The following is a 15,292-nucleotide window of genomic DNA, read 5'->3' as shown; positions in this document are numbered from 1 at the left end:
TGACTGATTTCTATGACAAATGACTTATTTGCTCCAAATAAATGAAATCACAGTTCATAAGTAAGCTTCATTAAACCACATGGCAGTTGGCATTGGGCAGAAATAACATCTTGAAAACATTGTCTTTTTGAAAACAGCTGGGAGCAGGAAAAACAATTTAAGTAACAATAAATACACACACAGAACAGGCAGAGTGACCTCCATGTCAGAGAGCAGGGGCAGAAAGGAGAGTGAAAATTATAACCATAGCAAAGCATCTTTGTTATAATAATCTATAAACTATAGCATTATTTGAAAACAAACAGAAGAGAAAAATCTTTACTAAAGCTATCAGAGAAGTAGCAGGCCCAAGGGGAACTGATCTAAATAAATCTTTTATCAAGACCACATATGCTTTTTTTGGTGGATACAAGGAAAAGGTCTGAGAAAACATGCCTTGGCTTGAACATTGGAGCACCGGCTTGCCCCTGATAAATGTATCTTTTCAGCATCTGTTGGCATGGTTGTAATCTTTCCTCCCTTCAGTCTACAATACTCCAGCAACCTTTGGCCACACAGTCTCCCCACAAACGTCCTGGCTCGGCCAACCCCCTTTCCTCCACCTGACCCTTTATCTCGGACAACCTGAAGGCTCAGCTCAAATATCATTTCCCTCCAGAAACCTTTTTTCACTCTCCTTGGAGTTAATCTCATAAAATTATAGACTATTGAGGTGGCCGAAGATCTGAGAGATAAGTTGTCCACTTCCTCATTTTACAGCTGACTTTCATTTCCAATGCCTTTGCTTCCTTCTTCTAGCACACCACTTTAAAAAAATACTTAATCTTAATTTACAGTTCAGTCCCTTGAGAAATTTACAGTTAATCAGATAAAATGCCATTAACCGTTTAAGCCTGGCAACACTTAATGCAGAGCTGTGTACATGGCAGGCAAGTAGTAATGGCTTGCTGAATTAAGTAGAAAGAAATTAATTCCAACACAGTAAGGAACCTACTTAATAGCCATCTGGTCTCATGGTATTAGAGACATTTAGCCTGGGAAAGATTAAAATATTAGGGAAACAGTAAATCCTGTTTGGAAAGTAGCTAATACCCACTCCCTAAACATACAGTATTCCAAATGAAACCCACTCAACAAAAATTCTGAATGTTTTAAAGTTTCTAAGTTACTTGAAAGGCATATTTCTACTGCATTCTCCCAACTCTTCCATGTATAGATAATAACTAAGGTCTTGAGGGAGCCATTGCTACTAAATATTGTAACTAACATTACAGTCCAGGTCTTTGGGTTCCTGTTGCAATAAACCTCCCACCATCACTTACCATCTAATAACGGGAAATAAAAATAATAATAACAGTAAGAAAGTCTATGGCTTCCTCTGTTCATAGTTTCTCCCATACAGTCCTTGCTAATTAAAATATGGTCCGTAGACCAGCTACATCATCATCTCCTGGAAACATTTTTGGAAGTGAAAAATCTCAGACTCATCCCCAAATGCACATCTTGGAAAGATACCTGTGTTATTCGCATGACCATTGAATTCCAGGAGAACAGTTCTAGACAATAAAGAAACTGCGTTTTTAACTTGGGCACTCTTTGCACCTGAAATAAGTGAATAATTTTGAGGAGCAAAGAGCAACAGAGCATCTTCAGTAAATGCTGCTTGCAAGAGAAAAAAGTATCAAAAGTGAAATATGTGGTGTCTGGCAGTGAATTCAGTGGTATAAACCAAGAGTTTTTTATTTAGATATACTATCAAAGAGGAGAGTGCGCTTTAGCATTATTGACATACTTATGTAACTTACGTTTACTAAATCATGTCTTGCATAGTTCCTGTACTCTGCAAAAGCATTTTTAATATGCCAATACACAGAGATTTACAAACCTTGCCAAAGAAATTTTGATGGAAAATTTAAGACCTTTTTTCCATAGCAATCTTTTTCCAGTTAGAAAAAAAATGCTACCTTCTCTCTTGCATCCTATTTGTAACAATTTCTGGTTCTTTATAATATTTAATTATCACTATTCCATTATTTTGGAGAAGAGAATAAATCGGATTTTATTTGAAAAAGGATAGTACATTTCTAGTCCTTTTTATTGACTCAGTACTTTCCCTTCCTTGAAAAGTTAGTTGTAAATCATTGCGTCTCTTCTGGTGGCTTTGCAGGCATGAGGTCAGGACCGTAGAAAGTGTAGTGTCAAGGACTGGGATATCTGACTCATAGGCGCTTACCTCTGCTCTCAAGAGAACTGGAGTGAAGAACTCAGATCCAGGAGCTCCAAGAGAGGCACTAAGTGCACAGTGCAGTGGAATTGCTCTTTTAACTCTCTTTCCTGGGGGATATTGAATGGTTCTGTCTATTTTTAATGTCCCAGATAGTTTTCGGTTCTTTTTTTTCCAAATAAAGGATGACAATTTCATATCAATTTCATGGTCATTGGGGCTTCATTCTGGTAAGATAAGGTATTAAAACGTCTGTATCTTAAAAATATATAGACATATGTGGCTAAATTAGATGTTGGCTGATATCCAAAGGAGGGATAATTGTCTGAATCATAAAAGGTTTCTGTTTACACTTTGATTCCTGGATGAAATGAGAAGATATTGCGATGGGAGAAAAGTATTAATTTCTGCTTCAGTGATTTGTTCCAGTTTGACAGAATCCTTAGGAAAAAAAAATTTGTTCATTCATATAAAGTAATGGATAAATTAAACAAAAAACACTTCAATGAAACACAGTGTGCTTACATGTACAAAAACACATATACAAACATATCCATGTATAGAACTAAAATTAAAACTTCATAAGGCAATATTTACCCTCAATGTAAGTCATGTATTCTGAGATTATCTATTTTCTTCTCTTCTAGTTTTCCTTTCATTAAAAATGTTATTTGCAGCCAGTTTACGGTAAAATAGAACCACTCGTGTCCACTTGCAAGAATAGGGTAACTTTTAAAGAATTTTCAGAGCCAGTTGACATTACATTCATAGCTTGAAATCAGCTCAATGAAAAAAAAAAACATCAAATTCTACAAATCAGGACTCTTTTTCCTTTCTTTTCAGAGCCAGATGTTGAACATTTTCTAGCGCATCACTGGTTGCAGACCTCTAAGTGGATTTCACAAGTTACTAATGGGTCTCAACTTACAGTTAAAAAGTCATTGAATAACAAATATAAAGTTCCTTGTGCCCAGAGGCACCCCCATAAATATAAGCTTTCTTCTTTCCTTCCTCCTCTTACTAGTCTAGTATTCAAAGTATATGTATACACATTAAGCAAAAAGGAGTGATACATTCAAAACACAACTTTTTTTGGTATATACTTCACATTTATTAAAAAATCAGAACACCAATTAATAATACAAGGTGTGAATGAGCCTGAGAAAGAAAGGAAGGCTCTGACTGGAATCCTCCTGCTAAAAAAATAGAAAATTGCCAACTGGGATGATTAAGATGATACATGGATGAAAACATGGGTGGAATCTGGGGCCTTAGTTACACAGTTTCCATTTCTTCTTTTATTTAAAAAACATTTTATCTCACAACTATAAAATCTAGTAAAGGCTTAACTTTCAGCTACCAATGACTAATTCCTGACAGAATATAGCTTTTTGAAATTGTTATTTCCATATTTACTCACCTATAATTTTTAGTGGTCGATGTTTCAGAATACATCTGATCAGACGCTGAGGAAGAAAAAGTAAATGGAAATATCCCACAAAGTGCGTGTGGTGGTGAGAGGGGGAGCAATCCTCAAGCTCAGCTGGTGTTTTGTTCCCTTCCAAATAGTATAAAACTTTTTGTGTGTCCCCTTCATCCCATTCCTGGCTTTTCCTCACCTTCTCTTTACTTTTATCACTTTCTTTTTTTTTTTTCTACCTAGAAGTATTGGGTGTAGGAAGTATTCTGAAAAAAAGGGATTTGGGGTGGAAAGAAAAAAATATTTTTTCCCTCAAGTCTTAAAAACTAAATGCTTTGCATTGTAGCCAAACACACACACACACACACACAAACACACACACACTTTAAGTGACTTCATTCTTCTAAATTCCAGTCTTTTGCTTCTCTCCACTCATACAGAATAAGTCTATTCAATTTCTTTTTCAATAAACAAATTAGTATCATGGAAATGTGAGCTGAAAATTTTACCTAGCAAAATGTACTTCAGTGCTCTGCGAAACCAGGGATAGAAGAAACCATATATCAAGGGATTACATGTGGAGTTAAAATAGCCAAACCACGTCAAAGCATCAAACAAAACTACAGGAGTAGAGAAGTTCAGAACGGGATCCAATAAAATTGTGAAGAAAGAGGGAAACCAACATAATAAAAAAAAAACCCATCACTATCCCTGAAGTTTGGGCTGCTTTCTTCTCTTTCTTCATTTGATTATTTTGATTTTCTGGCAAGTTATTGATTGCTCAAGCATATTTTCTGGATACTGCAAAAATTTTCCCATAAATCCCAACCATCACAGACCCAGGAGCAAAGAAACCTGCCATAAACAAGGTGGTGCCCCATAGCTTGTTGAACATCACTGGGCAGGAACTAGAGCAAGTGACCAAGATATCATAGCCTTCTATTCCATCAGCAAAGGCCTCCAAGAAGACCACCCCGAAGGCAAATGCCCCGGGGACTGACCAGCAGAGAACTAGCAACTGTTTAATGACTGGAATTGTCATTTTGGTGGAATACCGTAAAGGGTAACAGCGTAAAATCTATCAACGGCCACCGAACAAAGATGGAAAATGGACGTTATTCTAAGCATCAGGTCAAAACTATAATGAATCTTGCAAAACATAAGCCCAAAATACCAACAATTCTCCACTGATCTGATCATACTATATGGCATGATGGTGAATCCCAGGAGGAAGTCAGTGACTGCCATGGAGAGGATGTGGAAGTTGGTTGGCGTGTGAAGCTGCTTGAAGTAGGAAATGGAAAGGATCATGGCAATATTGCCAAACACCGTGATGAATATGGCTCCGGCCATAAGTGAATACAGGGCAGCTCGGACACCCAGCGGCCTTTCATTTTCTGGACAAGATCCACTTCCATTTCAGAGCAATTCAATATTTTCTTCAGAAAAAGCAAGAACACATGAAATTTTGTCAGTTAATAGACAAAATATTGTGTTTTATATATACTTTCATAGAAAAATTCAAAAAAGACATAGAAGACTTAAGGAAGATAATTTATGCTGAATTATTACTTATGATCTTTCTTATTTATCTTAACCTGTATTTGCAGCTTCTAGAATTCTAACCGAATGAGTTTAAGTGATCATTATTTACTTTATTCTTGCCTTGATTCAAATGATACCACCAACATTCAGTAAGCGCTTAATTTATGCCAGGGTCTGACATTAGAAGGGGAGGAAGAGGAGGAGGGAGGTGGGGAGAAAAAGGGAAAGAGGAAGAAAAGAGGAAGGGGGAGAAGGAAAAGAAGAGGAAGAAGAAACAAGTTTATCATTGAACTTAATATAATTGTTCCTCCCTGTGTGCACAGGAAGAATAGATACTTATTAGACGATGCATTCACTTCTTCTTCAGATGAGTCCAAAACATATAATCAGACTTTGTTTGATTGGGGTCTATTGCCTTATGGGACCAGGAGGTTACTATTTGAAAGAAGTTTCATTCATATGTTCTATTATTCTCACTGTGCTTCTATTTTTTTCATGCTAAGGTTGTTTGAAAGAGGAAGAATCATTTAAGGATGTCTAATGATCTGGTAAATCGTCCTCTTTAGCCAATCATGGAAGCTTGATAAGCATCTTACCAGCCAGAGCAGCTAAATCAGAGGCCAAAGCTGGACCACCCTCGCTTCTTTGTGAAGAGCAAGGGCACCTCACCAATGCCTCTCCTCAAGCCCTGAGCAAGCACGACGGGCAATAATGACAGCCAGACAAGTTTCAGTGTGTGGGTCACATGGAAGAGCTGGGAGCGGAGGGGTTAGTGAACTTTAGGAAAGCAAGCCAGTTCTAAGCAGCACATACCCTCCATGTGTTGGCCCAGTATCTTCATTTTACATATAAAATCTTCATGCTACCATTTACATGTATACTTGGAATGGAACATGTTCATGAATTAGGATAACTTTCTTCCTTAAATGTACATTAGGGGAAAAAGCACTACCTAAATACAGAGCAGAACTACTGGTATTGCAGAAAGTCTTTATTCATCAGTGACTTCACACATACCAGACCTGACCAGTTACTAACAGATAAACCAATAACTCCTCAGCCTCTGTGAGCGCCATCACACACTGAGCCATAACTATTTATTGAATGCCCACAAACCTTGAGACACAATGAAAGGAACAAGAAAGCATGAACTAGCCCCTGGCTACGGAGAGTCTACAAAACAGCTGAAGAGACAAAACACATCAACACTTAAAACCCAAATGATTCTGCACCACAGATCAAAAAAGCAGCTGTGGCGGTGAACTGAACAAAGAGAGGTCTAGGCAAAATGTGCATTCAAAGATCAAAAGTAGACAAGAGGCATTCAGGCTGGGGTAGACAAGAATGCCCCAGTGAAGCTGGGACTTTTGACCTGCCTCTCAATAGGTGAGTAGGATTTGAACAGAAAAGAAAAAACTCTATTCCAAGAAGGAAGGGTAAAGAAAAGACATGAGGTTGTCTGGAGACCTTTGAAAGTCATTTCTCAAGGTCTCTGAAACACAGCAGAGAAAATTGGTGGTGGAGGAGAGGATGGAGTGGGAGAAGGGCAGGTTTCTAGTTTCGCTGTTCCCCCAAGCTGCTGTTCTTAGCCAGTATACAGTCAAAGGAGATTTCCCACTTTGTCCTCAAATTTAAGCAGTGATTTTTAAAAAGAAAAAAATTAAAGCAATTAAGTGAGCTACAGGAAAATGAGTACAGATTTGAAATTAAAAGCTTTCTCCAACTGATTCTAAGTGTCGAGTCCAAGGCAATTTTATCCTCCTTATGCTTCCTGCTCTGGGGCCGGGTCTCCACGTGTGGAGAACTAATGGCCTAACTGTGTGATGGGACACACTGTAGCAATGAAACTGAGAATGGAGAGGGGGGATGTGGGTGATTACAGCACATGATAGGTGCGCTACCAAAGTATATTTTGGGGTCTCTGCCCACTGATGTCCTACACACTGTTTACAGAAATGACAGAATTATTCCTGAAAGTTTTGCCAGAATATTTTTATGCAAAAATTTCTAAAATGTGTACAGCTGATTCTCAAACTATATTCATTTTCAGCAGCTACCATGGGGCTTCTAATACGTATATAGCATTCACTTTCTTTTCCTCCTAACATCCTCACAGGAAGAAGGTCAGAGGAAAAAATGAGAGGCAAGGAATTTTTCCCCTTGTTGGTACCAAGTTTTTCAGCTAATTACCATTCCTTGTTAGCTTTCTCCTGGCCAGTTAAGCATCAGCACAGTTAAGAAAGTCCTGGAGAAAATGTAGTACTAGGAAATAGAAAGGAAGGATTAATCACCTTCACTATGCACATGAAAAAGCATAGGAGAGCTGAAGATTTTGTTGATTTAACTCTAAATCATTTTACTTCTTAAAAAGTAAAGCTAAGAAATAACTTCGTTGTAATGAAAATGAAGCGAGCGCATACGTACACCCACAATATTCTTATGCTAAAGGCAACTCCATGACAACAACACATTTTAAGACTTAATTGCAAACTTCTTTGTGTTCGTGGTTTAGGGGCTTTGATATTATTAATCATTCTACCGTCCCACTTTTGGAAAAGCCATGCTCAGTCCTTCTGAGCTTCAAGTCATGGGGTGTGGAGTCTGACTACCTTCCCTTTAAGCATTCAGGAACTTTCATCAGCCAATCAACTCTAAGAACTGTAATAAAGTTCTTTGAAACACATAATAGGATGCCTGAGTTTGTATTTGTATTTTATTCCTCATACACCAGCCACAGAGCAGGAAGGGGCACTATTTGGTGAGCTCATCAAACAACCAACAACTTTTAAATAAATTCCACTTAAGAATCATCATTCTCCATGGTGTATTTGGCATGTTTCTGGCATGTGACATCCATCATCAGCTTAAACTTTTCAATGGTCATATCTTTCACATTTTTCAGATTAATTATCTGTAGAAAGCTAAATGCAAAACCCAATATTTTCAAGACTATATTCTTCAAGTGTCATTTTTTATACTTTTTAAACCTATTAATGTAAGCACATATAGATACAAGGATTGCAACAGAATCAAGGAGGATGTCTTTTGTTTCCACAAGAAGCTCAAGCACAAAAATTAAAGATTTGGGACATAATGAATTTCTCACCCATTCAGCGTATGTCTGAACTGTCTTCTACTAAATTGTCAAATTAAAAGTGATTTCTACATTCCCTAAGAAAGTGACTAAACTGCAGGAGCAGACCATAATAATAAAGAATTTTCTGATTGTTCTCATATGATCTCATTCCTTTTTACCTTGTCATTAAATTTGTTTAGTGCTACCATATTAAATATTCCACTGCTTTAGTACCCACTATTTAAGGCTTTTAAGGGACTTTAAAAAGTCCTTCTTCCTGATAATCATTCTTTCTGTTTTCATCAAATTATTTTGCCCTTACCCAAGCAATTGATTTCTTTCAGTTGCTCAATTTCTATAAAAAAGTCAATGTTAATGAATCTTAACATATTAAATAATACATGTGAACAACTGTAGCACAATGCCCGATATGTAAAGAACACCATCAAAGGTGACTTTCCTCTTGTCCTTCCTCCCTCTCTCCCTCCCTCCCTCCCTCCCTCCCTTCCTTCCTTCGTTCCTTCCTGGTTGGGATGAACACCACATTCAACATCAAGAATACATTTGACCAGAAAAGATTTCCCCAAAGTAAGTAAAGGAATGGGATTGTATGTAAAAACCCAGGTAACTGCCTTAACCCTCTGCTTCACCTAGGTGAACACTTGTGGTAAATGATTTACTCAGCTGCTTATGAAGAAATAACCCTTTCCACAATTCTAAATCTTCTTCCCAGGAAACATGTTGCACCGCCAAAAGGCACACATTATCCTGTTTACATTTTTAAAAAGCTCTGCCTTTTATTACAAATTTATATTAAGTACTGCACCTATCATCTTCTGCATTCCTACACTACTCTTTGTACATGACCAAGATGAAAAAAAGAAGAATCAATCCACCAGCAATGCCACTGCATTATTAGAGTGACAGTTTGCTTCTTAAGAAAACCCAAGGAAGAGAAAGTGCAGATCTGTCCTTCTTAATCCCTTCTCCACATACCTGTTGTACTGCAGAAGATGACATTGTTAATTAAACTTCTTGTTCAAGGAACTGTATTTCTTTGTTTCTTTTCTAACTAGCGTGAATGCTTTTATGGAACTAGACAACCTGAACTATGTGCATTGTGTTGTTTTACAACTTAACAATCAGTCTCAAGGGAATTGGGTTTGAAAAATTAAAAAAAAAAAGCCAAAGCAAAACCTTGTCTTTCTAAAGTTTAACAGCTAAATGCGCCTAAACCACTCCTCCATCCTCTCAGGAATCTCTGCTTTCTGAAGTTTTCATCACCTACAGCGCTGAAGGCTCTAAATCCGCTATTTACTGGAACAACTATAAAAGTCAATCTAAACTGTTGAGTTACAGGTGACCCTAAGGAACCTGATTCAGTTACACATGGATGAGATCAGTAGTTCAAGTAGTAGAATGGTTATATGCCTTCCATCTCTAGGAAAATCTGATTGTCACAGCCCACACATTGTCTCACATTCCAGTCACTAAGAAGAGGTCTCATCACCGATCGTTTTTGTCTTTTTTCCTTTGTTTAAATGTGACTAAAAGAAGAAGTCGCATAAACCCTCTCAGGGGAATGAGGCATAATTATTATTTCTTTAAGGAACTCACGTAATGATGCCAAAATCTCAGATGTTACCGACTTAAATCTACTCACATGATGAAGGACCTACCTTTTTATTTGTGTTCTTTTAAAATGTGAAAGTTCATTTTGCACTGATGGGACAGCCTTGGAAGGCAACATACCACAGATGTAGACAGAATATAATACTGGTCACTAAAAACCATCAGTGTCTGTTTGAATTAAAATTATAGCTACCCTGTGATTTCAGTCACCTTGGCTTAAGGCTGCTGCTTGGGCATGCCACTTGTGCAGTCACATGGGGTCACACAGGGCCCTGAGTTTCAAAGGGCCCACGCTTGGTTCAATGGCTCTGCTGTTGCCCTATTGAAATGCTTAATACTTTTTTAAGAAGTGAAAATGCATTTTCATTTTGTTATGGGTCCCCCAAATTACATAGCTGGTCCTGCTCAATCTCTCTCAGGAGCTCTTTTTGAAGAAGAGAAAGAAGAACAAAAAGATCTGTTTTCATTTCAGAGCATATTCATATTTATATTATGATACGACGAGAAAATGTGTATGAAATTATTTTTAAAGAAAACGTTACAAAAAAAAAAAAAAAAAAAAAACGTTACAAATATCAGCACAGTTGCTTGCCAGGAAGGTAGAACTTATTTTAATAGCAGAAGGCATGGCTACTCCAAGGTTGCCAGCAAATTCTCTGTCTTCTGAGGAAGACAGTAAGTCATTTTGGATAAACCTTCTTGGTTCTGCAAAGAATTACTTAAGCATTCTCTTTTAATTATGTAGATGGGAGACATGTAGCAGAGGACGGTTAGAACATAAATTGTTGTTTGTAAAGAGCTAAGGAGAAAAAGGAATGAGTCTTGTCCTCTTCCCTTCTGAGGTTCGCTGCGATCAGAATATATCTAATGAGCTGAAATATACCATCTGAATATATACCAGATTAATGAACTAGCCTAATATACCAGCTGGCAAGAGAGAACACTAGGGCTTTCCTGAGCAGGACTGACCATGGGAGAGGGCAGATGGACGACTAACCCTTGAAAACTCTTCTGAACCAGCCTCTTTAATCCCAATGGAAAGATGTGAAAGTGAGGGCTCTTTGGTGAATGTAAGTGTCGTGAGTGCCAGCTCAGTCCTCTTCTTTCTAAGCCCTTGGAAACTGTATGGTCGCCCGACAGCCCCATATCTCTCCATCATTGCAGATGGAACGGCATCTTCGGACTGGGTGGCCACCTACTTTCAACAGTGACACCTTGTGGCAGCTTGGGAGAACTGAATCTTCAGATTCAGTCCTTAGAGAATATATCAAGAGACCAGAAGGGAAATGGGAAAGATGGCTAATTAATTTAATGAAAACAAAGAGATATGATCTTATTTTGTACCTCAAGCTGGAGAAAATGGATATATCACTAATATAACTGTTCACATTTTTAAATGAAACTCAGGTATGCAGAATTTGAATTAATCACAATTAATCATGCCACACGTCTTACTTGCTTTATTTGTTTGTAACATAATGAATACCCATGACTGTGAACTAGCTTGACAATAGTGTACATACCCCTATATTCTGCTTTCTGTCTATCACCTCAGGTAACTACTATATTGAATTTTGTGTTTATCAGTTTTTGTATTCTCTTAATAGCTTTATTGTGTATGTTTGTATGATTAAATCAAAATATTGATGGGTTTGTTTTCTGAATTATTTACAAAATGAGTATCATGCAATATGTTGTCTTTTAGAATTTGTTTTGCTCTTATTTTTCCACTCAATTTTATACTATATGTAACTGTAGTTCATTCATTTTCACTGCTATATAATAATCTTTTCTCCTATCAATAGATATTTGGATTATTTCTAGTTCTTTTGCTATTATGAATGGTGCTATTTTGCATATCCTTGTGCAAGTTTCCTGATGCTTATATTCAGGAGACTTTCTTGTAAATATACATGAAAAAGTAATTAAGGAGTAAAAGAACATGAATATTCAACTTCACAGCACTAAACAAATTTTATTTCAAAATGGCTGTACTGATCTACATTCTCACAATCAATATGTAGAAATTCCATTGACTTACATACAACACATGATATTAACACGGTTAAATGTTTGACAATTTAATGAATGAAAAGTGGTATTTTACTGTAGTCTTGATTTGCATTTTCCTGATTTCCAGTTAGGGAGAACACTTGTTTGTGTGTTTATTATTCTTAATTTTTTCCCTTCTGTGAAATCCTGTCATTTCTTTTCTTTTTGATTAACATTTTCCTTTTCTTCTTGATTTATACAAGTTATTTTTACATCCTTAATAATAACCTTTTATCAGTTATTATATATGTGGGAAATATATTCTCCCCATGGATAGCTTGCCTTTTCTTTTCCTTTCAGGTAATTTTTTGATAAACAAAAGTTCTTTCATATAGCTAAATTTATCAATCATTTAAGTTTTGTAAGTTTATTAAAAAAAATCCTTCCTTACTTCAAAGTCAGAAAAATCGCCATCTATATTTTCTACTGAAAATTTTAAAATTTTGCTTTTAATATTTAAGTTTTTAATTCATCTGTAATTGTGTATGGTGTGAATTAAGAACATAATTTATTTTTTTCACATAAACCATCTTTTTTCAGCTCCATTTATTGAGTAGACCATCCTTTCCCCAATGCAGATGTCATATATCAAAGTCCATATGTATCTCTGAGCTCTGCATAAAATTCCATCCACTAACTCGTTTAACGCTGCACAAATACCACATTGGCTGAGTTACCATAGCTCATAGTGACTCTTGATATTTAATAGAATAAGTCCTTTCCCTCTCCTATTGCCCTTTCTCCTCCTCCTTCTCCCCTTCCTCTTCCTTCTCCTTCTTTTCTTCAGAGATGTTAATTATCTTTCCAAGTTCCATAAAAAATTTGTAGGGTTTTGAGTGGATAGCATTAATATCTCTTCAATACTAAATCTCATTCATGAGCATGGGTTAGCTCCACATTTATTTGGTCTTCTTTAATGCTCTTCAGTAAACTTTCTTAATACTCTACAAATGGTCTTGCACACTTTTTGATAGTTTTATTCCTGAGTAACTCAATTTTACATTTGCGTCTTTTTAAAATTACATTTTCTTTGTTGCTTATTACTGGTGCAAACATTCAACTGAATTTTGTATTCAGGCAACTTGCTCAACTCTCCTATTATTTAAAAAATCTCTCTGTAGGCTCTTTCGGGTTTTCTATGTGGTTAATAATTATGGTTTTATTTCCTCCTTTCCAATCCTGAGGACTGCAATTTCTTGTTCTTAATATACTGTACTAAGACCTCTAGAACAATGTCGAGGCATTATTATAAAATAATGAAGCCGCTTTTGAAACAAAACGTTTGCCTCTTCTGACACTTAAAAAGTCTTTTAGGGACTTGCCTGGGGGTCCAGTGGTTAAGACTCCGTGCTTCCACTGCCGGGGTGTGTGGGTTCGATCCCTGGTCGTGGAACTAAGGTCCCACATGTCATGCGGCCAAAAGAAAAACAACCAAAAAAAAGTCTTTTAAAGATGATACAGATCAAAACCTTTTGGAGCTCCTTTCTGCCAGCTTTTAATTCAGACTCAAAAATTAATCTTTTTTTATTGTAGCTTATGTCCATTTCTAACAAATAAAGACTACCGTTTATCACCCAACCAAATAGTTGAGACTTTGCTTGAAATGTTTCTTACTGTTTTTGAAAATGCTTCAACCAAATAGCTGAGACTTTGCTTGAAATGTTTCTTACTGTTTTTGAAAATGCAATTCACATTAAGGATTTTTCTTTTAAATGTGTATCAGCCATTTTAATCCGTAAGAAAAAAAAAATAGAGTTGGTTTTCCATGAGTCTGATTACTCCTCTGAATCACTAAAGTGCTCACTTTGGCAGCTCTCATTGTCAGTCAAATGTTTCACATTGACATTTTCAGTTTACGCTGCATGCTATACCCTGTTTCCACTTTATTTTTACTCATATCCTCCCCTACCCCAAACACACATGAATAAAGTAGATTTTAAATGAATAATTTTTATACTACAAAAAAAGAGAGGAATTAAGAAAAGAAAGGAGAGAAGGAGGGAGGAAGAAAAGAAATGGATGAGGTGTGGAGGGAGAAACAGAAGCATGGTGATTTGCTGTATCAGCTAAACAGAAACAGTGACATGAAATGCTGTGATCTGAACTCAAAGTTGACAGTCAGGGATGTATTTTTAAATTTTATCTCTCCAATTATGAAGCAGGTCAACGATGGCAAAGTTAATTGTAAATGATAATAATAACATAATAATAATTTGAGCTTATTGACAATGTACTATAAACTAAGTATAGTACATTATATGAATAGTTGACAAATATAATCTCATTTTATTTCCAAAAACCTCATTTCATTTCCATGAACATTTTGGAGAGACTGAGAACATGTTGGTATTACTCAGGTCTGTATCCTTAGCATTTAGCTAACACAATGATGGGCATGTAAAAGGTGCTCAATAAATACTTGTTATGTGAATGAATAAATTATTTAATGAATGAGTTAGTCTTGACAACAGCTCTGGAAGTTACATATTACCCATTTACAAATGAGAAAACTGAAATTTAAAAAGGTTTAATTAGTTGCTTTCTGCTGTTGAACATGGCTAAACAGCTAATAATAACCTGTGTTTGAATATAAACTCAAGCCAATATGTTTCCAGGGTATATCACCAGCAATGATTCTGCTTTCTTTTATTTGTAGTCTTATTTGATGGGGGTTACAAAAATGATGAAGAAGAGAATTTAGATGACTCAATTACCCAAGTATTGACCACCATTTTTACTTCGCTTCTTTACTAGAACTAACATTAATCTAGCTGTACATACTCAAATTTAGTATTGTGGTAATCCCACCTCTAGTCTACTACATGTAAAGCAGGTGTTAGTATGGTATTTTGTTGTGTTATGTTTTATTTTATTGTTCCTTGTAATGTGAACCATGGAAGAAAAATCAGTGGATTACCTGTGTGTTTCTGCTTATTCTCCCAACTTTTAATAATTTTCTGTGCTTGGGAGAATATACAGACAAAATGAAAACATTAGACCATTTAAAAATAAAGATATCAACACATTTCAAGCCTATGATATCACTGTTCGCAAACTCTTCTGTTTGTCCAGAGTAAAGTCTTGTGAGAATTGCAAATAACAGTAGTTAAATGTGTTGATTGGATATTTACCAATGTCCCTGGCCCTTCATTTACAGTTTGACACTTTGAAGCTGCAATTCGAGCCCATAGTCCAAAGAGACCAGTATAAGCAGCATTTCTCTCTTTGCTCTCATTTGCTAAACTTTTGAGTAAAAAGAGACCAGAGGGCATCATTAACACATTGATTGTTCTGCCTTGATTGTGACGGGAAATAATATCACACTATAAGTCATTGGGGAAGT

General features: G+C 36.3%; 1 protein-coding gene across 1 annotated transcript; it reads right to left on the bottom strand.

Moving 5' to 3' along the window:
* Nucleotides 1-12: 12 nt before the first annotated feature.
* Nucleotides 13-11,756, bottom strand: LOC309634865 (trace amine-associated receptor 2-like). Its single transcript, XM_082405332.1, is given in 2 exon segments — nt 13-4,709; nt 4,712-11,756. Coding segments are annotated over 2 exon segments (570 nt in total). The 5' UTR covers nt 4,998-11,756; the 3' UTR covers nt 13-4,425.
* Between the last annotated feature and the right edge of the window lie 3,536 nt (nt 11,757-15,292).

The sequence above is a fragment of the Balaenoptera borealis genome (assembly GCF_965194805.1).
Source record: "Balaenoptera borealis genome assembly, chromosome: 9".
In the NCBI taxonomy this organism is placed as follows: domain Eukaryota; kingdom Metazoa; phylum Chordata; class Mammalia; order Artiodactyla; family Balaenopteridae; genus Balaenoptera; species Balaenoptera borealis.
Note: the sequence above shows the minus strand (reverse complement) of the source record. Positions and strands in the feature narration are given on the sequence as shown.